At 39.9% G+C, this 26,465-nt stretch overlaps 2 protein-coding genes across 3 annotated transcripts; one reads left to right on the top strand and one right to left on the bottom strand.

Moving 5' to 3' along the window:
- The first annotated feature begins 219 nt into the window (after positions 1 to 219).
- Positions 220 to 2,952, top strand: LOC121895361 (tubulin alpha-1C chain-like). 2 transcript variants are annotated; one of them, XM_042408421.1, is made up of 4 exons: positions 248 to 360; positions 1,331 to 1,553; positions 1,655 to 1,803; positions 1,912 to 2,952. In XM_042408421.1, the coding sequence occupies exons 1-4, from the start codon at positions 358 to 360 to the stop codon at positions 2,884 to 2,886; spliced, it is 1,350 nt and encodes a 449-aa protein (XP_042264355.1). In that variant the 5' UTR covers positions 248 to 357; the 3' UTR covers positions 2,887 to 2,952. The 2 variants fall into 2 exon arrangements, with proteins under 2 accessions (XP_042264356.1, XP_042264355.1); XM_042408422.1 differs by having other exon boundaries at positions 220 to 360; positions 1,655 to 2,952.
- Positions 2,953 to 5,789: 2,837 nt separating this feature from the next.
- On the bottom strand, positions 5,790 to 26,458 carry jph2 (junctophilin 2). The gene is made up of 6 exons (XM_042407836.1): positions 25,625 to 26,458; positions 21,872 to 22,688; positions 11,839 to 11,957; positions 8,018 to 8,901; positions 6,187 to 6,287; positions 5,790 to 6,055 (listed from the first exon to the last, which is right to left on the bottom strand). Exons 1-5 carry the CDS (start codon positions 26,001 to 26,003, stop codon positions 6,207 to 6,209), a joined length of 2,280 nt encoding a protein of 759 aa, XP_042263770.1. The 5' UTR covers positions 26,004 to 26,458; the 3' UTR covers positions 5,790 to 6,055; positions 6,187 to 6,206.
- Positions 26,459 to 26,465: the final 7 nt, after the last annotated feature.

The following is a 26,465-nucleotide window of genomic DNA, read 5'->3' as shown; positions in this document are numbered from 1 at the left end:
GATTGGTTAGAGATAGAGTAAGAATATCAGGGTGAGCCAATCAGAGGCAGAGTAGGGCGGGACATGACTTCGCCATCCTAGGTAAAAAAAAAAATCGCCTCCTGTAAAGCTCGTGGCGTGTCGAAAAAGATGACTGTTTTTGTTTTAACCAATGGAAAGGGACCCACGTGACCCTCTCCAACCAATCAGAATCAGCAGCTCTTTTCCGCCGGCTAGGAAAGTATAAATAGCCCCGCCCAGCTAAAACTGGTCAGTTACTTCTTACACAGGACTCATAAAGGCCCTGCTGTGAGAGCTAACTTAGTCTCTTCCTCTTTTTTAACCCGAATCTCAACAGACTTCACTCCTCCAGGAAATATGGTGAGTATGAAAAGATAGTTTAATTTTACTTATCTTGTGTTTATTTATTGAATCAAATTTAAATCTTTGAAGGGTGACATCACGTTACACCCTGAATTAACGGTTATCAGCCTGGCTAATAAAGCAGCTTTGGCGTGAACTATTAAACTTCAATTTGACCTTTAATCCAAACAAAAGTTTAGGTGTAGGACTGCTCATCAAACTTTGGCCTTGTTGGGACGTTTAACTGTAACTTTAAACTTGATTTTTTTGGAACATTTAAGTGTTACTAGACAGGCCACGGCCCAAATTCAAGTTCAGTCGTGTCGTGGCTGCCAGTTTCTGGCTTTTCCTGTCTGCACATTGACCCAGTTGGCGAAGGTCGCTGTGCTTTCATCCTGAAACATTCCTGTTTTATGGCCTGTATGAAGAGGCCTGGTCTTTATAAAACTGCAACCACAGGTTTTTTTAAACAAAACCTATTCACTAAAAGCTTTATGGGGGGCTTTTATATCTAATCTTTCACGGTGGACATTGTGTAAGCCCTACTACTATTGTATCAAAAAATCTACAGCTGTGTTTGGTTTTAGTATAATATTTCACCACAGAACTTTTCAGATTGTTTGCTCTCAACACAAGATCTTCTTTCTTCCTTTAACCACATCATGTGTCTGAATAATCAGCCTTTTATGTGATGTTTCTGTCTCCAAAGGGTTTTCTATTGAGTGTAAATGATTGTGCATCATGCGTCATGTGACTTTACTCATGATTTTCTGGTATCTGGTTCTTTACAAAGGAGCCTTTTTTTCCTCATCCTTGATCTGGCATTAACTCTTGAGCAGTTTTCAACGTGTGATGAATTGCCTCCAGCTTTGAATTAGTTAAAAATAGCACAAGAATTGTTTAAAACATATTTTCAGTCAACCAAACTTACTTTTTGATTGTATCAAATTAAATGCACATGGATAAATCTATCTTTTTGTTTCCACAGCGTGAGTGTATCTCAGTGCACGTTGGTCAGGCTGGTGTCCAGATTGGAAATGCCTGCTGGGAGCTTTACTGCCTGGAACATGGGATCCAGCCGGACGGACAGATGCCCAGTGACAAAACCATTGGAGGAGGAGACGATTCCTTCAACACCTTCTTCAGTGAGACTGGAGCCGGAAAGCACGTTCCCAGAGCTGTTTTTGTTGACCTGGAGCCCACTGTCATTGGTAAATGCTTATTAAAAATTATGAATACCATAGTTGGTCCGTTAATTTTTTTTTTTTCCTTTGGCAGTCAAACCCTCCTATAATTTTATTATTTTCCATAGATGAGGTTCGCACTGGGACCTACCGCCAGCTCTTCCACCCTGAGCAGCTGATCACTGGCAAGGAAGATGCTGCCAACAACTACGCCCGTGGACACTACACCATCGGCAAAGAGATCATCGACCTGGTGCTGGACAGGATCCGCAAACTGGTGGGTAATTTGATCAGGAAGAAATTATTCCTAATTGTGATTAAAAATAAAACTAGATTATATTATTGTATCTCATATTTGATTATATCTCTCCCTCTTTGTCCTCAGGCCGACCAGTGCACTGGCCTTCAGGGCTTCCTGGTGTTCCACAGCTTCGGAGGTGGCACCGGCTCTGGTTTCACCTCCCTGCTGATGGAGCGTCTGTCTGTCGACTACGGCAAGAAGTCCAAGCTGGAGTTCTCCATCTACCCAGCTCCCCAGGTGTCCACCGCTGTGGTGGAGCCCTACAACTCCATCCTGACCACCCACACCACCTTAGAGCACTCTGACTGTGCCTTCATGGTAGATAACGAGGCCATCTACGATATCTGCCGTAGGAATCTCGATATCGAGCGTCCTACCTACACCAACCTGAACAGGTTGATCAGTCAGATTGTGTCCTCCATCACTGCTTCCCTTCGTTTCGATGGTGCCCTCAATGTTGATCTGACAGAGTTCCAGACCAACTTGGTGCCATATCCCCGTATCCACTTCCCTCTGGCCACCTATGCCCCTGTCATCTCTGCTGAGAAGGCTTACCATGAGCAGTTAACGGTGTCTGAAATCACCAACGCCTGCTTCGAGCCAGCCAATCAGCTCGTGAAATGTGACCCTCGCCACGGCAAGTACATGGCTTGCTGCCTGCTGTTCCGTGGCGATGTGGTTCCCAAAGATGTGAACGCTGCCATTGCCGCCATCAAAACCAAGCGCACCATCCAGTTTGTGGACTGGTGTCCCACTGGTTTCAAGGTTGGCATCAACTACCAGCCTCCCACCGTGGTTCCTGGTGGAGACTTGGCCAAGGTCCAGAGGGCTGTGTGCATGCTGAGCAACACCACTGCTATCGCAGAGGCCTGGGCTCGGCTTGACCACAAGTTTGATCTGATGTACGCTAAGCGTGCCTTTGTTCACTGGTATGTGGGTGAGGGTATGGAGGAGGGAGAGTTCTCTGAGGCCAGAGAGGACATGGCAGCTCTGGAGAAGGATTATGAGGAGGTTGGAACTGATAGTTTGGGAGACGAGGATGAAGGAGAAGAGTATTAAACAGGCATACATTCCCTGATGTGTCTAAGCTGTGCCTTTGTCAAAAATAAAGTTTTGTCAACTGTCTATTGTGTTCTCTTTATTCACTTTAATTCCACTGGACAGAAGCATTGATGAGCTGTCAGTAGTGACAGCATTTTACATAGCTGCATTTTTTTTTTAAATTTGTCACTTATGCTAAAATTATGCTGGTCAGCTATCAGCTACTTCTAATTGTTTAGTCAATGAAACATTAAGTAGTGAAAAGACATTCAGCCTCACAGTAGCTATGGTGACGTCTTCAATTTGATGTTTAAAATGTTAAGGTGTTCAATGAACTTAGTATAAATGAAAAGGGGGAAAAACTGCAAATCCTCTCATTTAAGAGGCTGGAACCATTAAATATTTTGTATTTTTGCTGGAAAAATGACTGAAATGGTCATCAAAATAGCTGCAAATTAACTTTCTGGTCAATCCACTAACTGTTGCAGCTCTAAACTGGTTTTCCGTGACACTTTACTGAGCTCACACAATGCCCTTGACCACTCTAAATCTGTAGCCTAACAATGTTAAAGTGTGTGTGTATAAAACGTACAGTACCAGTCAGTTGGCTGGTATTGTGTATATAATTTAGTTGAACCTCAAAAGGACTAATGTGCTCTGATGGAGGATCTCGCTGCTCCACTTGTTTTGGTCACTTGGGGGCAGTGCTGTTCAACAGATGCCTCGACCACCGATACCATGCTGAATTATCAGCAAACTATTCTAAATGTCAAACTACTGCAGGTAACCAGTGGAGTTTTTCTACCAGATGACATTTGCAACATCAGATGTATCATAACATTTGCAGATTCTCACATTTACTAATTAAGGTGTGACTTTTGCTTTCCCGTGAGAAGAACCGAGGCATAACCCCGGTCTGGTTTAAAATAGGGTGTGGTATTCACAGTGGCCCAAGGGAGGGACAGGGGGAGGGATGGGGGTCCCATGCTGGCAGACAGGTGGTGTTTAAAAATACTTAGTTCGGCAGTTACTAGACTGGATTTCTTGTGGATAATGAATGATATTGTATTAAGGTTGTTAATTGTGGGATAAATTTAGAAACTTGGAAAGGCAACATATTTATGGGAGGGAAAGAGGGGAGACAAAAGACTCTTATCTGGACTGATTCACTTACAAATAACACATTCACAAGTGTTGTAAAAGTTTTTTTTTATTTAATTTCAGCTTTGTAATTATGACCACAAATGCATTTCCTCAAATTCAGCAATGTTACTGCACTATAACAGACAAAACAAAATGGCTTCTACATTACACTGAACTATATGAATACTGTTTTGTTTCATTGCACTTACCATTAAGGTCATCTAACAGTACGTCTCTTCTGTTGTTAATTAGAATAAACTACCAAATGTAAGATCATGGGAGTAGCTTTTTTTGTAGATTGCTGTAGATTTTTACTTTTCTTTTTGCATGAAAACGATGCACAACCAGTCGCCTGCGTGTTTATTTGCAAACTGTAAAGGCAAAAAAAATCTTAATTTTAAAATCTACATATTAATGGGTGAAAGAACAACAGAGAAATATCCGGAGAGTGCTCTTCTTTATGTAAGACATGGAGTTAAAGAATCATCAATCTATATTTTGCTCCATCTCACATTCATGAGGTAATCTGACTGACTCTTTAGGGAAATAAATAAATTTAGGATTGCATATTTCTTTGACAAAAAAACCCTGACGACAGTGTATTTTGAATGCTGAAAAGATGTGCACTTCAAAAAGGTACAAAATTACAGACACATACACACCATGTGCCCTCATGCGTACAAAAGTTGAACTCGTATTTTGCTCTAAAGCACGACAGGCCCTGAATATATTGCGGTGTGGAACAGTGCGGACGTTTTTTCCCTAGACGTTAACATGAAACCATGAACAACACAAAAGCTAACAGACAAAAAAAAAACACACATCATCCCAGCCTCCCTGCTGCAGCTCCCACTGCTCCGACATACAGTGATTGTTTAAAATAAGAAGCTCTACTTACTAACAGATCCCGGCTCCCAGACCCCATTTTCTGCTTTCTTATCTATTGCATAACATACACAACTCTCACTTAAAACCACCTTTATGTTTAACATGACTGCATTACAAACACCACAGGAACATACAGTCATTAGCAGTGACACTCTTAAGCTTCCTATTTTTTCCTTCTCTATTTGGTTCATCGTCTCCAAAACCAGTGCAGCAGTTATGACAATAAATGCAAAGAAATCCCAGTGAAAACATAAAATTTCACAGTGTAGTACACCACAGTCTCAAAATACAGATTTTGCAGGATGCAGTAGCCGAAATGCAACTCAACGGATGCTTTGGATTCTTTCTTAAGAGAGTGAAGAGCAACAAGATGAAAACCTGGCTTTACAGCAGCATTGGATTACTACAGTACGCAGTATTCTCTGGAGAGCTTTTCAAAAGGACCGACACACTTAATTACACATTTCAGACTGCTACCTAATCAATCCTTTTCAGCTTTTTTTTTTACCATATGTTGGACATTGCAGATAATTAAAACAATGACTCTCAAATCCTTCACACATCTGCTGCAGTTGTCTTTGTGTCCAAACAATCAAGTTCAAGGCAGAGTGCGGAAAAAAAAAAAATCAGTCTGTATACTGTATGTTAACATCATTCCTTCAGCTGGCATTACATTAACACAAACAAACATATCTTGTGACAATACATAATAATCTACTGAGTTTGTCTAATCTGTCAGTGTGTGCCAATTAAGGATGTAGTTTAAAGCGTTTTGCAAAAAAGTTGACACACACTGTGACAAAGTTGTTCTTCAGTGCATACTATCCCACCCTGCTTTTCTAGTGTAAGCACCGAGACCCACCCCCCCCACTCCCCCACCCCCACCCGCTACTCCCTGCCACTTGAACACACAAACATCATCATATTCTGATGTACTGAATCATTTCAGTCAGTCAATGTCCTTCAGTTTCTCTAACGTCTGGAAAGAGAGCAGCTTCACAGAGCCTCACACAGTCACACCAACAAAAACCTTTAGAAGAGCTGCGGCTGTCTGCATGAGGCTTTTGCTTTTTTTTTGTCCCCCTCAGCGGTCTCTTTGATCTCTGGTCCTCACTGAGGAGGCAGCAGGCCATCTCTCTCCAACACTGCTGGTGACCTGCAGGGGAAACAGCACTTGTCTTTTTATGTACCTCTTTCACTCACATACAAACAATATAAGCAGCAGCAAGGAAATGTTTTTTTTTTTTAAAGCTGCATATCGTTAAACATGCATGTCGTAATTATTACCTGAGATGGTGGACAGTGTCTCATGACAAAATGTGTACGAAGAGAATGGCCAGACCGATGTTGAGCAGGATTACCATGCAGATCATTATGGTGTTTGGGCCCTTGAAAAGAAAGGAACATGTGAGAACAGCGCATGTAATTGAAATAAACGTAACAGTATGACTATGAGCTGTTTCACAGTTTCACATCCTGTAAATGTGTAAAATTACATATTCTGACCCTTCACATTATCCCTCATAATTAGTCTCTATACCAAACTTCTGAACCACAAATCTATTTTTTATTCATAAATATCTCCTCATTAATCCTTAATGAAGCTTTCAGAGAGCAGAGGGGGTATATTCTTTAGGTTTTACACAATTTTGTTTCTGGAGAAAAAAAACATTTACAATCACACTATTTTATGGTCATACAGTGTGTTACCTAAAACAGAACACATGATTTCAATAAATGTTACTGAACGTGAAGAAGGCAACAATATATATAATACTTTTGAATGGTAATTTTTGTATAAATACGGGTCGAATTTCGTCCGGAACACCCTCTATGTACAAAAATGTGTATCAGCTGCACAAAAATAAAATAAAAAGTTGAACTATTGCCATTTTTGTATATTCTGGGTCATTTCAGGTTAAAATAAAGGTGTTTAGAGTGTTTTTTGCTCTCAAATATAAAAATGTGTCCCCTTTGACCTGAACAGTATGTTAGCTTACTCTCCAAAGTCAAATATAGTTCTTTACTTGGATGGTGACATTGACATTTAATGGCATTAGATGATGTCTAGACTTTTACTCTACTCTTGTAATATCTATGTGAGCTATAGTTTTTAGGATATGGCTGGTGATTTTCTATATTTTTGTTATTGTCAGCAAATCTCATGTGCAGAGCCAAACCAACAATGAACTGATCTACTTATAAGTATTGTGTGTGTATCAACAGCCTGATATATCTTATTTCTCTGTGCCACAGACCTCCGTTGTTGTCCAAAAACTATTAATAGCGCATCAATGAGCCACACTGCTGCACTGGGTGACATGTTTGGGCGTGGTAGTTTGTGAGAAACGGATCCAAAAGCTAGTAACAGGGATCACGTTTTCAGTCTCTGGAGAGTAGTTCTGTGTACGGCAGACGTCATTGTGTTTGTGTAGGAACATGGTTCTGTTTACAGAGCTTTGCTATCTTGTTGTGCTACATATCACAACCTCTTTACTTTGTACTGAAGTCCTCTGCTTTTGCCGCCACTATAGTTTGTTTAGAAATGGCTCCAAAGACTAATAACAGCGATAACATTGTCAGGAAGTTCCTTGTACTGCCGACACCACTGAGCACTTTGTACAACATTATACATTTCTCAAAGAACTTCAGTACAAAGTCAAGAGGTTGTGATATGTATCACAACAAATTAACAAAGCTTTGTAAACGGAATCGCGTTCCTGCACAACCGCAGTGGTGTCTGCCGTACACAGAACTACTCTCCAGAGACTGAAAACATGATTTCTGTTACTAGTCTTTGGATCCGTTTCTCAGTAAACTACCATGCCCAAAACATGGCACCCAGTGCAGTGGTGTGGCTCACTGGTGTGTTTTCAATAATTTTTGGACAAAAACGGAGGTCTATGGTACAAAGGATTAAGAAATATCAGGCTTTAGATACACGCACAATATTTGTAAGTAAGATCAATTCATTGTTGGTTTGGCTCTGCACATGAGATTTGTTGACAGCGAGAAAAATATAGAAAATCGGCAACATAGAAAATAGAGGATTTCTTGTCACAAAAAATATATAAATAAATGAATAAATGTGAGACAATGTGAATATGTGCTGTCTTACCTCCACCTCCAAAGACTCTGCAATCATCTCCTTACTTTGGCTCGAGACCGTGGCCTTCACTCGGGCCTCTGCTTTGGGATCCACCTTCGGTGCTAGTTTGGCAGCTGTGGCTTTGGCTTCAAATTGCTTGTGTACTGTCTTAGGTTCAAGTCTGGGTGCAGGTTTTGGGGATGGAGCGGGGCTGGGTTGTCGTTTTGGTAATGGTTTTGTCTCTGCTTTGCTTGAAGGCCTGCTCACCTCCCTGGACTCCACTTTGTTCTCAGAAAAGGACGACGCTCGCTCATGGACTGACGGAGCTCTTTCATTTTTGAGCGCTGCTGTTTTAGGCTCGGGGGTGATAGCTTTGGAGGACACTTTGGAGGATCGAGGCACTTCTTCTTCATCTGGGGAGATGAGGCTATTCCTTACAGGGGCAGCAGCAGCAGGAGTGACGTCTGGAGCTTTTGCCTCGGAGTCAAACTTCTGCAGGGGCTTGATTTCCAGGTCGGAGCCCTGCTCGATCTTGTTGCTCTGACGGCTGGGGGTGCGAGAGGGGCCACGACTGCCCTCAGGTGCAGCCGAGGCCGGAGCAGAAGGTGTAGTGGGGCGACTACTGGGCCTGCTGTTGGGTTTACTGCCACCACCTTTACTGGTTCTGTCTTCATTCCAGCTGCCTGGACTGAGGAATTTGGGGTCCTCCTTGCTGATGATGCCTGGGCTGGGGGAGGGGGTGCGGCCTGGGGACGAGCCAGGCATGAGGCTATCCAATTCATTCATAAGCGGGCTTTCGGGTGGTGTAGGCAGAGGCTCCTCCTCAGCCAGCAGTGGCTCATGCATGACTGTATCTGTGTTCTCACTGCCCTCCACAACCTCCTGTAACACTCTCTTCTTCAGATACTCCGGACCTGCATAAGACCAGTTCAATGAGTATATTAACAAGTTCAGAGAGTCTCAATATACAGATATGTATATATATGTTTTGAGCAATAATAAATGCTGTTCTCTGAAGAATATTTGATCTTATAAAAATTTGATAATTTTCAGTCAAACAAATTTGTGTTTTTTGTTTAGCTCAGAATGATTGGTGTCATAACTGGATAAAAACATACATTTCTGCTCTTTAACATAGTTATCACGGAGCCCTCGTTTCTCTGCCCATACAAGGCTGGTTACAGTTGAATACATTAGGAGAAAACTACTGAAGGTCATTTTAGAAACTGACTTTTTCATAAGACTACTCCTAAACTAGATTAATTTCCTTTGACTAAAATATCAGGAAATAAATACCAGAAGAAAGACCTTAAATCTCAGTAATCGACTTTATAGCTATGCCACTCCCTCTCCATAAACTAAACTAATTTCCAGTGACCACAGGATGCAGCTACAGGTAGCTGCCCTTCAATGCACATTTTCAGAGAGAAAAGGTGTAAATGCCAAAGAAAAACTCTTCACCATGATGTCAAATTTTCAGTGGGAATCGAGATAAACTTTTGAAGAGTGAAAATGTTTATGTAAGAAGTAGAAAGGTTTACTTAATATAAAAGGATAAGCCTGGCAATATTCTATATTTATGTTATTGCTAACAAATAACATGAAAATGCCAAAACCAACAATGTGTGTGTTTCTCAATATTTTATGAATTCTCTACAATATCTTTAGCTTTCAGCTCAAAGCCGTAAATCTTTAAAAAATGAGTCATGAATACACTGTTCCATTTTTAAAAATGCTGGATAATTTCCTAAAGCAGCTTTTAGCAAACATTACTCAAACAGGAGTTAATTTGTTTCAGCAGTGGATTAAAACACATTTGGTGCTCTAGTGTGTATTGATGGCAGCAGGATGGTATGTGTGGGATTGAATCAAAATAAATACAGTGTGTGTGTTCATGGTAATTAAGGAACATGTCAGCCAGTGCAACAGTATGGCTCACTGTCATATTTTTAATAGTTTTTGTACATAAATTGCGCTCTATGGCACAGAGGAATACGATGTATCAGGCTTTTGCTGCACAGAAAATACTCATTGGTTTTGGTCATGAAATTTGTTGAAATAAACAAAAATGTAGAATATCACTGGACATTAAATTGTGAGGCTGCAGCGTTGTTTTCTCTAGTAAAAATAAACCAGATGGTGCACACACTGACACTGTCTGTTTTTGGACAAAAATGGAGCTGGAATAAGATACAGTGTATCAGGCTTTGGCTACACAGACAGCACTTTAATTGTTGATTTTGGTCTTCTCATAAAATTTGTTGAAAATAAGAACATATCACTATACTCCTTTAAATTGTGAGGCTACAGTGTTGTTTTATCCAGTAAAAATAACTCGGCACACACTGACACTGTCCGCCTGTGTTGTTATCTCCTTGGTGAGAGATCTTTCATGGAAGAATGCAGAGCAGGACTCAGCCAGGCCTCATCCATTTGTAGTATTGGTCAGAGACAATTTGGGCAGCCACTCAGAAAGTTTCTTTCTGTCTGTCTGTGTCTGATTCCTTTAAGCTCTATTGAGGGAGACAGCAGAGGGAGAATGCAAGATGCTCCTAAATAGCTCCTGTGCTTTTGTGTGAATGTGTAAGTGTGTGTCGCCAGACTCCCAATGAAACTGATATGTTCCCTTCGACCCAATAAGATGTTCCATTTTTAGACATTCAAATGCGACTACCCTTGTGGTGAGCCTCAGCCAAAGATCCACTAGCTCAAGTTGGAGGTACATGCAGGGACACAGTGTAAAACTAGACACATGATTTTATATTTGCTGTTTCCTTTCAGGAGAGACTGGGAGATTTATGGCATCAGATTTCAAGTGAAAATAAATGTTTTAAGGATAAGGTTGGTGATTTTATATATTTTTCTTATTGTCAACAAATCTTGTGTAGAGCCAGACCAACAATGATTTGATCCTTCTAGCAAGTATTGTGTGTGCATCCAAAGCCTGATATATCTTATTCCTCTGTGACATAGACCTCCATTGCTGGCCAAAAACTATTAAAAACACATCAATAAGCCACATTGCTGCATTTGGTGATATGTTCCTTTGCCCCGAAGAGTTCTGGTACATCAGTTTGTTGAGAAACGGCTCCAAAGACTAATAACAGCGATCACGTTTTCAGTCTCCGGAGAGCAGTTCTGTGTACATTAGATGCCACTGAGCATGTGCGGGAACGTGGTTCCTTTTACAGAGCTCTGCTACCTTGTTATGCTACATAACCCAACCTCTTGAATTCATACTATATTGTAAATTTCTAAAATAACTTCAGTACAAAGTGAAGAGGTTGTGATATGTAGCAAAACAAGCTAGCAAAGCTCTGTAAATGGAGCCATGTTCCCATACATGCAGTGGCATCTGCCTTACACAGAACTACTCACCAGAGACTGAAAATGTGATTGCTGTTATTAGTCTTTGGAACTGTTTCTAAACAAATTATCCTGACTGTACTCTTCATGGCAAAGGAAGATGTCACCTGGTGCAGTGGTGTGGCTCACTGGTGTGTTTTTAATAGTTTCTGGACAACAACGGAGGTCTACAGCACAGAGGAATAAGATATATCAGACTTTGGAAACACACACAAAACTTGTAAGTTCATTGTTTGGCTCTGCACGAGATTTATTGACAATAAGAAAAATATAGAAAATTGGCAGCGATATCCTTCAAATATATATTGAAGGCTTCACTTTGAACCATCAATTTCTTCATACAGTTCTTCCCATGAGGCAAAACTACCATATTAGCTTTTTTCAAAGATGTAACATCATAATAATAGCTGTTAAGTTGGTACTTTCTTCATGTTGTTATCCATTTTGCAGTATCCCTCTCAGATGAGAAGTTGACATTGACTGACCTGGCTGGTAGAAGGAAGGGGAGAGCTCTTTGGCCACCAGTCTGGCAATGCTGGACTCACTATTGGAGGCATGAGCAGCCTGTTCAGCTGCGTCTGACTTGGCCTTTGCATGACTCGTCCTAGAGGGGACACATGGAACACAATTCATAAATCACCAGTAAGACGATCATCTGGATGTCATATTTTAATTTTACTGTTAGTGGCATGAGTTATAAAAGAGAGAAAGAAAGAAGTCAGTCTGATATGGTGACATATTATTCATGCCCAGAAAATAACATTTGTGCTGGTAGCTAACAATGTACATGTTTAAAGGAACTGTTAAACATTTAGGGAGATACAATCATTCACTTTCTTGCTGTTAGTTAGATAAGAAGATCAAGAGGCCTACCAGTCGCATATCTGTACGATAAATATGAAGCAAAGAGGGAGTTAGCTTAGCTTAGCACAAAGACTGAACACAGGGGGGAACAGCTAGCCTGGCTCCGTCATATTAAACAAATGTGAAATAACATCTTACTTAATGAGCTTTGGAGGTGCTGGTAGGCAGATTTTGTTACCATTGAGCAGAGCTGAGCTAGCTGTTTCCCCCTTTTTCCACTCTTTATGCTATGCTAAGCTAAGTGGCTGCTGGCTATAGTTTACACTGTTTATCATAAAAAAACAGAGTGGAATTGATCTTCTCATCTAACTTATGGCAAGAAAGCGAACAAGCACATTTTCCAGATTGTGAAACTACAGTGGAAATTAATGAATATGACAACATCTCTCAGATGAGAGCCTTTGACCTCAGTTTGCAAAACTCTTTTAAGTCTTGAAAAACTTAATACACTTCTTTACTAGAATAATAGTTTAATGGTGCAGTTCTGCTTCCACACATAATCAGCCAACAAAGTGTCACATAAAACTGAAATTATTAGTCAATTAATCATTTAGATCAATAGAAAATAAATTTGCAACAAAAAAAAAAATCATAATTTTTACAGCAAAAATAACAATAAACTGCTCCCAGCTATTCAAATGACTTCCTTTATAGACTGATATATAGACTTTACTAATCATAAAGATTAATTGTTAATAAAAAATAATCAGTTCGGTAACTACTTGGTAGTTAATTAGTTGCAGCCTTATTACAACTCATTTGTTCTCTCAGCCATCATGGAGGTCATCATGTCATATCTTAATGGTTGTTTTAATACACTTTGACCTTGATCTTGACCTTCCTACTTAAATATCATGTGTGGTCTTTGAATATAATGGATTAAAACAATTTAAGACTGACCAAAAATACCACAACACAGGGCTTGTTTATAGTATTCAATCATGTTGAAATGAAGGCCAGGAATGGATGGCTGTCTGTCATGTGGCTCATTAGTATTATTAGAGGAGGTGTCTTTTTCTGCTGTTGGACAGGGACAGAAATAAATTATGCTTTTATCGCCCCCAGCGAGTCTATGAGTTATTGCTGGCAAGTTACCGGGGGCTCCATCAACACAGATATTTCTACGTGACAGAGAGACGGAGAGGGTACGACAAGACAGAGAAGTCACTAGAACAGTAAAGCCAAGAGTCATTTTGCTACACAAGCTCAGGAAAGTTAAGACCAACAGTTAAAGATCTGGAGGATTCACCCATAATGCAACACTTTTGTAATCCTCAACTTTCTGTCTGTGTTTTTCAGATGATTTTCCTCCATGTCCCAGCTTTTTTCTTTAGTGACAACACTGAGAGTCTAAAGCCACACTTGCAGCTCTGTGAGACTGTACTTATGCATAGCATTGCTTTGAGCTAAATGCTAACGTCAGCATGCTAACATGCACACAAGGACAATGTCATTGTGAGTGCTGATGTTTATCAGGTACAATGTTCACAACCTTAGTTTGTCAAACAAAGTACAACTGAGGCTGTGCTTTGACCTGATGGCGACACTAGATGAAAATTCAAGAGGTCACCAGATCTTTGGGGGAACATGAATCCATCTAATCTTATCCATCTAACAGTTGTTCAGATATTTCAGTCTGGAACAAAGTATAGTGCCTTTTCGACAACATGGAAATTAAAAGTGCTTGACATAAAAATAAAATGCATACAACAAGATATAAGAGAAACACACGACAATATAAAAAGACACATTTAAACAGGATTTAAACAGTAAAATAAAAGGAAGACAAAAATAAGCTTAAAATACAATATGAGATATGAATAAATAGTCTCAATTTTACTATTTTTTTATAATTAAAATAAAAGAACTGAGAGTCAGATGAGACATTTAGCAAATACATGTTTAGTTTTGACTCTGGGAACAGAAAGCACACTTGTCCCAGACGACCTGAGAGGTTTGGACGGTTTATAACATAGCAGCAGATCAGAAATGTTTTTTGGCTATAAACCACTCAGTGCTTTATAAACCAACAATAATATTTTGAAATCAACTTTCTGGACGGTTTGTCTGGACGGTTTATAACGTAGCAGCAGATCAGGAATGTTTTTTGACCATAAACAATTCAGTGCTTTATAAACCAACAGTAGTATTTTGAAATAAACTTTTTAACAAACAGGAAGTGTAAAGATCTAAGTGGACTAATGTCATCCATGTTTTTGTTTCTAGAGAGGGCTGTAAAGACATAATTAGAGCGGATGACACAAAAGCTAAGTCCTTTATTTTTGATATATTCTTAAGGTGACAGCAGGCTGATTTTGGCTAAAACCCAGCAGCGGTGAATACTGAAAGTTCAAGGCTGCTGATATTTGTTCCGCATTAACTGGGAGAATAACTGATTGTGATTACTCTGTGGATACTTGACATACTGTAACTTTACACGGAGCTGAAAATAGCCTCCTATCCACTTCAAGACTCAGTGGGGAAGGTGCTTCCCACTGGAACAATTAGAGACTCCTGAGGTTTCCTGTTTGATATATATATGAGCTCCACCTGTCCACACAGTCAGCACCTCTTCTTCCAGGAACTTCTACACACAATCCGCTCAAACATGCACGATGATAATTACACTAAAACCACTAAATAAATGTAGAGTTATAATAACGAAAGCTGCTGTTTATAATTAACTTGTGATGTCGAGATAACGGCATTAAAAAAAACAATTGCAAGCACAGCCGTTCTCGGCTTCTGTACACCACCATCATTCACTATGATCTCAATAACATACATAAAATAGAATTATCACCTTTCTGACAATGTCAACAAAAACTGAAAATGTATAAGCTTCATAAAAGTAGAATTTATGACAGAGCTGTTGCATTGGATTGCATTAGATTACACATAATAAAGTACTTGGTGAGTATATATATATATATGTATATACATACAGTATATACTAATAATTTATTACCACATTTAACACACTCAACTGATATATTAATTGTTTGAGCTTTATGTTGGTTGTTGCTGAAATGTGGCTCTTGAGGACCAAATACTTACATTTTCTATTTCCATTTATGATGTTTCACATTTTAGTAACAACAGATTTCCTGGAGTTGGTTTGCTGAAACATTAATGTAACAAACTTAAATCAGTCATAACAAACATATGTGCCAGAAACACATTCATTTGGTTCCTGGTTCCCTTCAAACAGAGCTGTGTGTTTAATAGTTGACAAAATGGCAGCCACTCAGTTCTGCTGGTAATTTGCCAGTTGGTGGGAGGAGGAGAAAGGATGGCGGCAGATGGCTTCTTCCAGCAAACTAACATTCACTGCAGAGCTCACTAAATGGAGATAAGTATTCAGCAGTGATGGAAAGTAACTAAGTACAAGTACAATTTCAGGTACTTGGACTTTAATTAAAACCTGCGCATGTCCAGACCTGATTCTCCGGACATTGTCCAGAGTTCATATGTGAAAAGTGCACATGTTTAACACAGACATCCAACATCATAACAGTATATAAATGACAGAAAATCACAAAAAGCATGTTATGTATTTCCACACAGTTACAGAGCAATATGATCATTCATTTGGAGTGGTGTTTCTGGCCGCCTGGTGAATGTAAGTCCAATATTCACTCTCCTTGAGAAGGTTGTGTACAGTTGGCTTATCAGAGCTTTTTCACCATTTTTTCATCACCTGGAAACGATGCTGATGAGTGAAGTGTGAGTGAACCAGAGCAGTAAAGTTGCAGGCTATTAAACAATGAGCTGAATGACGCTAAAACGCTGCGTAAATTGTAGAGAACTGCAGAGTTGGGATAATAATTATCTGTAATTTATGACTATGGGCAAACCCCCTTCACATGTGATCCAGTATTAATACAAAAATTTTTATGATAGGCGCTTTACGTTTTCTGCAGTCCACAAGATGACACGATAATCTATTATCAGAGACACTGTAATCTCTCATTAATATCTGTCAGATCTTGATATGCCCCTCCCCTTCAAAAGAACAAAAGAATTCAGGTCAGAATTTACTGGAGTGACCCTTTAAGTTGTATTACTGCTGCAGTCTGTGTTGGCCTTCAGCGTTTCTCCGCAACCAAACATGACATTTGACACTGTGACCTAAATACCGTTTATGCTTTTAGGGCTGCCTTAAGGAGACGCTCATTGCACTCTGAGGAGTGATGAGACATCAGCTGTAGGAAGAGGCTCAGTTGTGAAAAACTGCCGTCCCCACTCGAACCTATGAGATCACAGAGCAGTCTATACTGTAAATCCTACTGTACAGCCTGTGCAAATGTCTTCTTCTTAAGACAGGTCCTACTGTTCTGCTGTTTTCTAACCATCTGTTTTTTGTCACACTGCAGTTGTCCTGGAGCCCGCTGATGGGAAGAGATACTCTGTCATTCTGGCATGTGCCACTGGATCTTTGTGGAGGGTCCTATTCAACTGTGTAGCGTGTGTGTGTTTAAGAGACAGAGAGGGAAAGACAGAGGGAGTGTGAAGGAGTGATTTAGTTTCTATATAAAGACGACTAAATGTTTCAGAGCGTAATTAAATCTCTTTGCCAAAATATACACATATTATGTGCTACTTGCAACCTCATTATTGCAACATTGCTAAGAGTTCATATAAGGCAATTTATCTTAATACTGATAAGTTATTTTTCCTCTATGACATTATTTGTCATTAAATAAATAACTTGCAAATAGTCTCGAGCTGAGGTCAGAACTGAACTTTGTTTACAAGTGTTACAACCAGCTGATTGCTCACCGACACAAAATGCACATCTCAGCAGTACAGTATGTAAGCCAAGCCGCACAACTAAAGCTAGGTGTGGTACATATATACGCTAACCCTTTATACCCAAGCATTCGCTCATGAGCTGTGTAATATTTATATCCAGGGAAGCATTTGACACCACTGCTGACGCAAGATAGACCGGGATCTGTGATCTGTAACTGTTAGCAGCGGAGCTAAAGCTCATAGAGGGCGACAGACAGAGAAACAGACAGTATGGAGTATGGAGCAGAGTTGTGTGCAACTAGAGGCAAGTATTAGATTTCCTATAACAGGACATGAGTGAGTAAAGTAGTAGGCTTAGGCGTGCACAAAAAAGAAAGAGCCACTGCGATTCAGCACAAGAAAACAGTCTGGATGTGTGTCTATGACGAGGCAGGAAAAATGGAGTTTGGAGGCAGGGGGAGGGGGGATAATCAGCTGTTGCATTCCCCTGTGATTGTGATACAGCAGGAGTGCGCCTGTCCATATTTAGTCAGAGCTCCTCTGACCACCCGGCCCCTGTGTGTGCGTCATTTACACCCTGTCCTGCCACACAGGTCCTACTCCAGACGCCCGGCTGCCAGTCCACGCAACAGAACAATGTCCACAGAGTGTCTGAATGCCAGTGAATGCTTAGCTAACTGGACTTCAAGAGGCCAGGTCTGGCATGGCCATGCAGTGCACAGGTTGTACATGTATTTTTAACCCTCAACTTCATTGCCAAAAGATCATAGAGTGAGGAAACCACTGCCAGGAACAGATGTGTCATGTCTCCTCTGCTTATATAATAATGGATTTCAGTTTAATGTTCAGAACCACTCTGGAGTGGTTGTTGTTTAGTTAGTCTTCCAGGAGTTAGAAGTTTCATATATTAATGATTTGGTGAAGATGTGTTTCGCATGTTTGGTTTGGACAAAGTAAAGGCCACCAAGGTGTTGCTGAAAGCGGTCCAACATAAATAAAAGTGTTTGCTTCCATTCCCAGCTCTGTCCTGGCGTCTGTGGATTTGCTGTAGGTGAGCTTAAAGCAGTGATACAATGAGAACCTTCCCATAACTCTTATATACTGCTTATACTTGGAATAAAATATTTAGATTTCAATCTGCTGGGACAGGGGTCTGCAGTCCATCAGTGCAAGTCTCACTGCTGTAAACACTTATTTCAGGTGCTAAAGATGGCTGTAGATAGAAAAACACCACCGCCTTGTACGGTCACAGACAAACTGATGGTAGACGTGTACGTATGAACAATATACTTACTAAGAAAAACATGACTCACTACAGTTTGATTGATGGATTTAACAATGCACAGTGATTAGAAAAGCCCCAAGTTCAAATATACTCATATTCATTGTCTTTAGCACACTGGTATTAGCATTAGATGAGAAGATCGATAAGCTACAGGAGGCAGCTCATAAACACAACGTGTTAATTAGTGAGCTTTAGAGGTGCTGGTAGACAGATTTGGTTCCCTGTGGACAGAGCTAACCAAACTGTTTCCCCTGTTATCTTAATGATAAGCTAAACTAACTGGCTGCTGTCAATAGCTTCACATTTAACGGACAGATATGAGAGAGGTGTTCGTTTTGTTTCTAACTGTTGGCAAGAGACTATTCCAGATGAAACTGTCCCAGCCTCATGAATTAGGATGCCATACATTTGCAGTGGTGGATGAAGTACTTAGATCCTTTACTTAAGTAAAAGTATCAATACCACAATGTAAAAATACTCCATTAGACGTAAAAGTCCTGCATTTAAAATCCTACTTAAATAAAAGTATAGAAGTATTACCAGCTAAATTTACTTAAAATACTAAAGTAAAAGTCCATTTTTCAGATAATCGGGCTGTAACTGATATATAAACCAAGTTTAAAAAAGCACATTGTTAATATTGATGAGTCAATGCATAAGCAGCATTTTATATTTGTACCTACTCGAACTGCTTTGTGAGGGTGATAAAATAAATCTGATGGGTGTTGAGAAGATAGATTGGGTACGAAAGAAGAAAAAGCAAAGTTCTGCTATATAGATTTTCATTCATTTTTCAAAATTTTCTTTATTCTTTGCATTTTTGTGAAATACTGGAGAGTTTTACCACTTTGGGCCATTATTTATTTGAAACCATGTGAGACGTTAAGAGGGGAAATGTCTCTTTGGTGGAGCGGAAAAACAACTCAGACATGTTTGTAAAGTACACGTACCTTAAAACTGCACTTAAGTACAATACTTGTAAATGTACTTAGTTTCATTCCACCACTGTAAATTTACATGTAGTCCAAATTCATGTATTTGTTTCACTTCTTAAGTTAGGTCTCATATTTTTGGCTTTAGGGATAACAGTCTTGGTCTGTCAATCAATCCACCACTTTGATCAAGACTGAAATACTGGTTCAGACACTCATGTCCACCTCAGGATGAATTGTAATAACTCTGACTGATTTTTCTTCTGGCGCAATAATCAGGTCATAATTTCAGTTTGTCCGATACTTAGGTTTATGACCAAATGCCTGCAAAACTAAAAACACACCCATCAGCCACAGTTGTACTTAATTCTTAGTGCTAACTAGCAAATGTTAGCATGCTAACACGCTAAACGTGAATGTAAAAAAACATTATACCTGTTTAACACCAGCCTGTTGTCATTGTCACTGTGAACATTTTAGCATGTTAGCATTAGCAAGCAGCTGCTAGCATGCAGACTTATCTTATCGTGACTCTTAATTATTATTGTTTAATTCATATAGAGAGGGAAACATGAAGATAAATATCCCCACTATGTGTAGTGTGAAAATGTATGGCCCCATTTATGTTGTATTTTGTTTGATTATTAATTTTTCTCATTGTATTTTTATTAGCTACTCTGTGCCCAGATTTACTTGGTTGCCTGTTCTTCAATGATACCTTTTGTTGCTTTATGGACTTTATGTGTTGGATCTTCTGTCTGCAACAAGCTGGACTGACCAAAGATAAATAAACCTGCTGCAAAAAGCATTTTCTCATCATCTCAACACCCACTAAGAAGATTGATGAAGATGAAATCAGCCGTCAAGTAGTCAAACAGTTACTGCTGCAATATTGGGCATTGAGGCTTTAAAGTTTAGTGCAGTTCAAATTGTGTCACTGCAGCAGGTTGTGGTGAGAAATTACAGCTGAGGAAATGTAAGACAGATTTAGCAACAGACACAGAGACACATGAGGGAGAAACGATGTGAGGTAATATTGTGTCTTTCTTAACAGTCTTTTTGAATGGCACAATCACTGCAAGGACTAAACTGAGAAAATAGTGTCACAAATCAGTAACATTCAAGTCCTAACTACTTATATTGCACTGTGATAGACAAACAGAATGAATTTAAGCATCTGGCTATACTCAGAACGTGATATGAAATCCTAACAAACACTTTAGCCACTGAAGTCATAATCTATTATAGAGTATTAAATGAACATAATGACTCTCTTTGGTTGTGTTTTCGGGAGTGGATGGCTCTGAATGAAGTATCTCTTTTTATTGTTATTGTCTCTTTATGAACTGTTAAACTCATTGAACTTCGTGCACTGCCCTTTGAGTAAACCTAGCCCTAGTTTGTGCCTCTCATGTATTACCTTTATATCTGAATCACAGCGCTAAGCAATGATTTTTGAGAAGAAATAAATACCCAGTGATCAGTGAAAAGATATTTTCAGAATCTTTAAAGACTCTACTAGCCATCTGGATGGCAAAGGTTTCCTTCCGCTGCACAATAAAAATGATCTTTAAATGTTTTCCCAAGTTGTGACTATATTTCGTGTCCAGGTATAAATGAACATAAAATGAGCTCGTTTTGTAAAATATAAACACATTATTTAAAAATTTAAAATGTTTTTGATTCATCTTTGTTTGGATCATTAAAGAGAGACGCAACTTAAGAAACTGGTAAAAATCTTTTTTAATGTGCAGGTGGTTAGCAGAGTCTTCAGATTCTGTAAATACCTCCAGAACAGCAGTAAATGTTGTTAAATGACCATTTTTTTCTTATTGTCCACAAATTTCATGTGCAAAGCCAAACCAGAAATAAATTGATCCCACTTACAAGTATTGTGTGTGTATCCAAAGCCTGGTATATCTTATTTTTCTGCTGTTCTCCAAAAACTATTAAAAACATGTCAATGAACCACACCGTTGCACTGGCTGACCTGTTCTTTCGCCATGCAGATGATGGTCACGGTATGTTGTTGAGAAACGGCTCCAAAGACTCATAACAGTGATCATGTTTTCGGTCTCGGTAGAGTAGTTCTGTGTAAGGCAGACGCCACTGAGCATGTGCGGAAACGCGGTTCCATTTACAGAGCTTTCCCAGCTTGCTGTGATACATATCACAACCTCTTGAATTTGTACTGAAGTTCTTTGAACAATGCACAGAAACATAAACAGAACAGCAGAACGACTCTCCAGAGAAGAGAAATGTGACCGCTGTTGTTAGTCTTTGGAGCCATTTCTCAACAACATACCATGACCGTCATCTGCATGGTGAAGGAACATTCACCCAGTGCAGCGATGTGGCTCATTGACGTGTTTTTAATAGTTTTTGGACAACGATGAAGGTCTACAGCACAGAGGAATAAGATATATCAGGCTTTGGATACACACACAATACTTGTAAGTATATAAATTCATGTTGGTTCGGCTCTGCACATGAATATTGTTGAAAATAAGACTTATCCTTTAATTATTTTTTGGAAAAATGAATGTGCTCTTACTTAAATGTAATGTAATAGTAAGGCGTGAAAACAGTTCTTATAAAAGACAGTTTGTCTTTATAAACATTTCACTGCTAAACAAGATGAAACAGCAATAAGGAGAATCATCTCTCCACGTCTATTCTTACCTAGAAGCAGCAATCTCTGCCTTCTGCTTGCCGATGGCCGCAGCCCTCTGAGCTCCTTCCACTGCCCTCTCCACCTTCTGCTTGATCTTGGTTCCCTTCAGCTGGATCACCCTCTTCTTCATAGCCTTCACCAGCATGTTGTTCATGTATTTGCCTTCCTCCTTCCCTCCCTCGGCGAAGGTGGTGCAGCCGTAGCCGTGTCTCTGGTTGTTGAGCCACTCGCCCTCGTACTTCAGCCCACTGGACCTTTCGCTTATTCCATATCCTGAGCGCTTGTCGTTCTTCCACTCGCCCATGTAGACCTCTGTGGTGGTGGCGTCAATGTCGGCCTCCACTGGGGGGAAGTCCTCGGCTCCGGCCAGGCTCTCGTCCCCGATGCTGATGGTGGAGTTGGTGTCACTGGCGTTGGAGCTGAGAGCCGATTCCGTCCTCAGGAAGCTGATCTTGCTCTTCTGGCTGGACAGCGAGGTGCTCGATTCGGACTTCTTCAGCTTGCCCAGCAGGGAGCTCCTGCGAAACAGGCCCTTTTTCTTTGGTTTCACGGCATCTGGGTCCACCTGGAGAGTGAGGGCGAAGCCGCCACGGGACGGTCCCAGCTGGGTAGGGGTGGCGACAGGTGTCTCCTCACCTGAGGCATTGGTGGCTGTGATGATGGGGATGTCTTGCTGCAGGACGGTGCCGTTGCTGTGCTCACTGCGAAGGGAGGTCAGGGAGGTACGAAGAGGGGAGCGGACAACTGCCGCCATGCCATAGGGGACACTCTGACGGACCCCATAGCCATGCCGCATCCCGCCAGTGAACTGACCTTGGAAAGTACCTGGAAACATATGAAAACCAGGGGTAATTATTTTCTAACTGCACCATAGACCAAACATCAGAGGCTATTTTTAGCCACACTAGCAGCATGGCTTAATGGATGGGGTCACTCTGTCGTTGGTTGGCTGGTTCACAACTTTGGCGACAACTACTGGACAGATTGCCATGAAGTTTTGTATAAACATTCATGATCCTCTAAAGATGAATCTCACTGACTTTGGTGATCCTCTGTCTTTTCCTTTAATACTACCATGACGTTCATGTTTGTGGTTTTGTGTGAAATGTCTCAACAACGTTTGGATGGATTGTCAGAAAATTTGGTCCATACATTCATGTTCCCCTCTGGATGAATTGTAATAATTTTGATGATCTCCTGACTTTTCGTCTAGCGCCATCATCCATCATCATTTTGTCCAATAACCTACTTTGATTTATGACCAAGTACCTGCAAAGCTAATGACATTCCCATCATCCTGAACTGTACTTTGTGTTTAGTGCTAATTAGTAAATGTTAGCATGCTAACATGATAAACTAAGATGATGAACGTGGTAAACATTATACCTGCTTAACATTTTAACAAGTTTATTGTGACATTAGCATTTAGCTCAAAGCAGTGCAGTGCCTAAGTACAGCCTCACAGAGCTGCTAGCCTGGCTATAGAGTCTTCTGTAAAACTATCCGTATTTTTATATCTGCCAGACTGTCATGATATTTATATAGTGTGAAAAATCTCATTTATTAATGCACTCACTGACAAGTCATCTTGAGGTCTGGACTCATGCTAAAATTGACATGTGTGGATTACGGTGACAGCTAGGCCTCAGCCCGTGAGGCCAGCAGGGCATGGGGCTCGTGGGCTATTATTACATCCTGACATCTGCTGCTATCACATCCCCCATGGCAACTTCCACCAGACTGGCCTTAAAGCTGATGAGTCAGCTGTTAAGGAGGGAAACCACTGCTATCGTACAAGCAGACATCACCACAATAGATTTTATTTGTCTAACTTATTTAGTTTCCTCTAGACAGTCTCATGGATGATGAGTGGAAAAAATTCACTTAAAATGTAATCTGATCTGGCCTACTAACAACAAATTACATTTTAATTACAAAGTACATTTACTCAAGTACTGTATTTAAAAAACAGATTTTAAGGTAATTGTACATTACTTGTACAAGTACTTTTACTTAGGAAAGATTTTGAATGCAGGATTTTTCTTTTACTTCTTACTCTGTAAAGGAAACAATATTTTACTGTACTTAAGTAAAACTTTGAATGCAGAATTAGTTACTTAGCAGGTTCAAGTTTTACACATAAAATGTAATATAAAATATGATATATTGAAATAAACTGAACTACGCAACAGTATATAAAGTAATAACTTCAACAACACCAGCCACCATAACATGATGTATAATAATAAAACATTGACTTTTACTTTTGATACTTTAAGTATACTTTGCGGTTTATGCACAATAACTTTTACTTACCGAAGAATTTGAATGTGAACGTTTTCTTGTATTTTTACATTTTGACAGGCCTATGATTACTTTTAAGGGATCTGAGTACTTTTTCCACCACTGACTCAATGCAACAGTCCAGTGATGAAATGTAACTAAGTACATTTACTCAAGTACTGAATTTAAGTACAAATTTCTGTGAGTATTACCATTTTATGCTACTTTATACTTTTACTCCATTTATCTGGAAGCTGGTTTGCAGAATAAGATTTTATATGCAAAACATATGATCATCTTATAAGATATGATGCAATGTTATAGATTTAACCACCCAGCAGGATGATAAAAAAAGTAAAGTTATCTCCACCTCAACCAACTACAACAGTAAAATACTAGTAAATAACATAAAAAATAATGTTGACATTTTCGTACATTTTGCTCATAATACCTCAAACTTTACTTAAGTGACATGCTTGTATTTTCTATTAAAGGATCTGAATACACCACTGCTGAGGTCTTCAGTTGCAATTTGAAGGCACATCCACATTTTATTTGCTCTATAATAAAGTCAAAAGTTTCAATCTGTCAGTGTTCAAATCCATTACTTAAGCAAAAGTACCAATACAGTAATGTAGAAAAAACTCTATTAAAAGTAAATGTCCTGCTGAAAAATCCTACTCATGTAAAAGTACATAATTATCAGCAGCAAAATGTAGTTAAAGTATTGCAGTAAAAGTAGTGGTTTGGTCCCTCAGACTGATATATTATTATATATGACATCATTAGATTATTAATACTGAAGCATCAGTGTTAGAGCAGCATGTTACTGTTGTAGCTGCTGGAGGTGGAGCTAGTTTCAACTACTTTATATACAGTTAGTTAGTTTAGTCCAGTGGTTCCCAATCTAGGGGTCGGGCCCCTCCCAAGGGTCACCAGATAAATCTGAGGGGTCGTGAATTGATTAATGGGAGAGGAAAGAAGAAAAAACAAAGTTCTGATACACAAATCTGTTTTCAGTTTTTGGACTTTTTCTCTAATCTTTGATTTTTGGTGAAATATTGGATCATTTAGAGGGAAAAAATCACTATTTGGTGGAGCTGTTAACAACTCATAGTCATCTAAAATGTGACCCAGACTACACACTACTTTTTGTAAGACATCAAAAGCCAAAAAGGTTGGAAACCGCTGGTTTCATCTTTAACAATGTGTTGTATTTTAAAATATCATCCATTGTGTCAAATCTTCATCTGAAAAGTTACTAAAGCTGTCAAATAAATGTAGTGGAGTAGAAAGTACAATATTTCCCACTGAAATGTAGTGGAGTGGAAGTTTAAAGTAGCATCAAGTGAAAATACTCAAGTATAGTACAAGTACATCAACACTGTACTTAAGTACAGCACTTGAGTAAATGTACTTAAACTTAAAAGTACTTAAACGTTACTTTCTAACCCTGCAATCTGTACAGCAAATCTCACCTCCATCAGCATACGTTTCTGTTCCATATCCATCTTGAAGCCCATTATTCCACGTCCCTTCATACTTTGCTCCACTTCCAACACTGAGCCGGATGCCATATCTCCCTTTAAAGCCATGAGTCCATTCCCCTTTGTAAATCCAGTGTCCTTTGGTTTCGACTCCCAGACCGTGACGCTTCCCCTGCGACCAGTACCCCTCGTAGGTGTTCCCGCTGGGCCAGGTGTAGACTCCCACCACCTCGAAACCGTAGTTCCAGGAGCCGGAGAACTCGCCCTGGCCTTTGGGTCCGGTGCAGATGCCATGTCCGTGGGCTTTACCCCCCTCCCAGCCTCCGCAGTAAGCCCCGCCGTCGTCAAACTCAAAGCGACCTCCACTCATGCCTCACCGCGGCTCAATAACGCACCGATCAGAAAGTAAAGCTGTTCAGTCTGTTACCTGGCTAAAGATAAAGTCTCCCTCAGTCTGACTTCACCTTCACCTGACATCAAAACTGCTTGGAGATATCCTTGGTGCTGAACTTGTGTCTTCTTTTGGAGTTGGTTTGAGGATTTCTGAGCGTGTCCATGGGCGCACTTTACGCAATTTTGTTTGTTCTCCTCCTTTTCTTCAGATTAATCCACTGAAGAGTCCTCTCCGATTGGATTCACTCATGAACTATCTACAGATTCCTCCCTGAATAATAAAGTATGCTGTGTTTTAAATTTGGAGCTAATTACCGAATTATTTCTGAGTATTTGCGTCCTGACAAGCCAGTGATCTTACATGGCTTTCCAGGTGGCCACAGAGAAAAGCCCCTTTCCCCCTGTCCCTGCCACCCAGCTATCTCCTGACAGTCGCTGC

The sequence above is a fragment of the Thunnus maccoyii genome, chromosome 4 (assembly GCF_910596095.1).
Source record: "Thunnus maccoyii chromosome 4, fThuMac1.1, whole genome shotgun sequence".
NCBI classification, from domain to species: domain Eukaryota; kingdom Metazoa; phylum Chordata; class Actinopteri; order Scombriformes; family Scombridae; genus Thunnus; species Thunnus maccoyii.
This window is presented reverse-complemented; position numbering and strand designations above follow the sequence as displayed.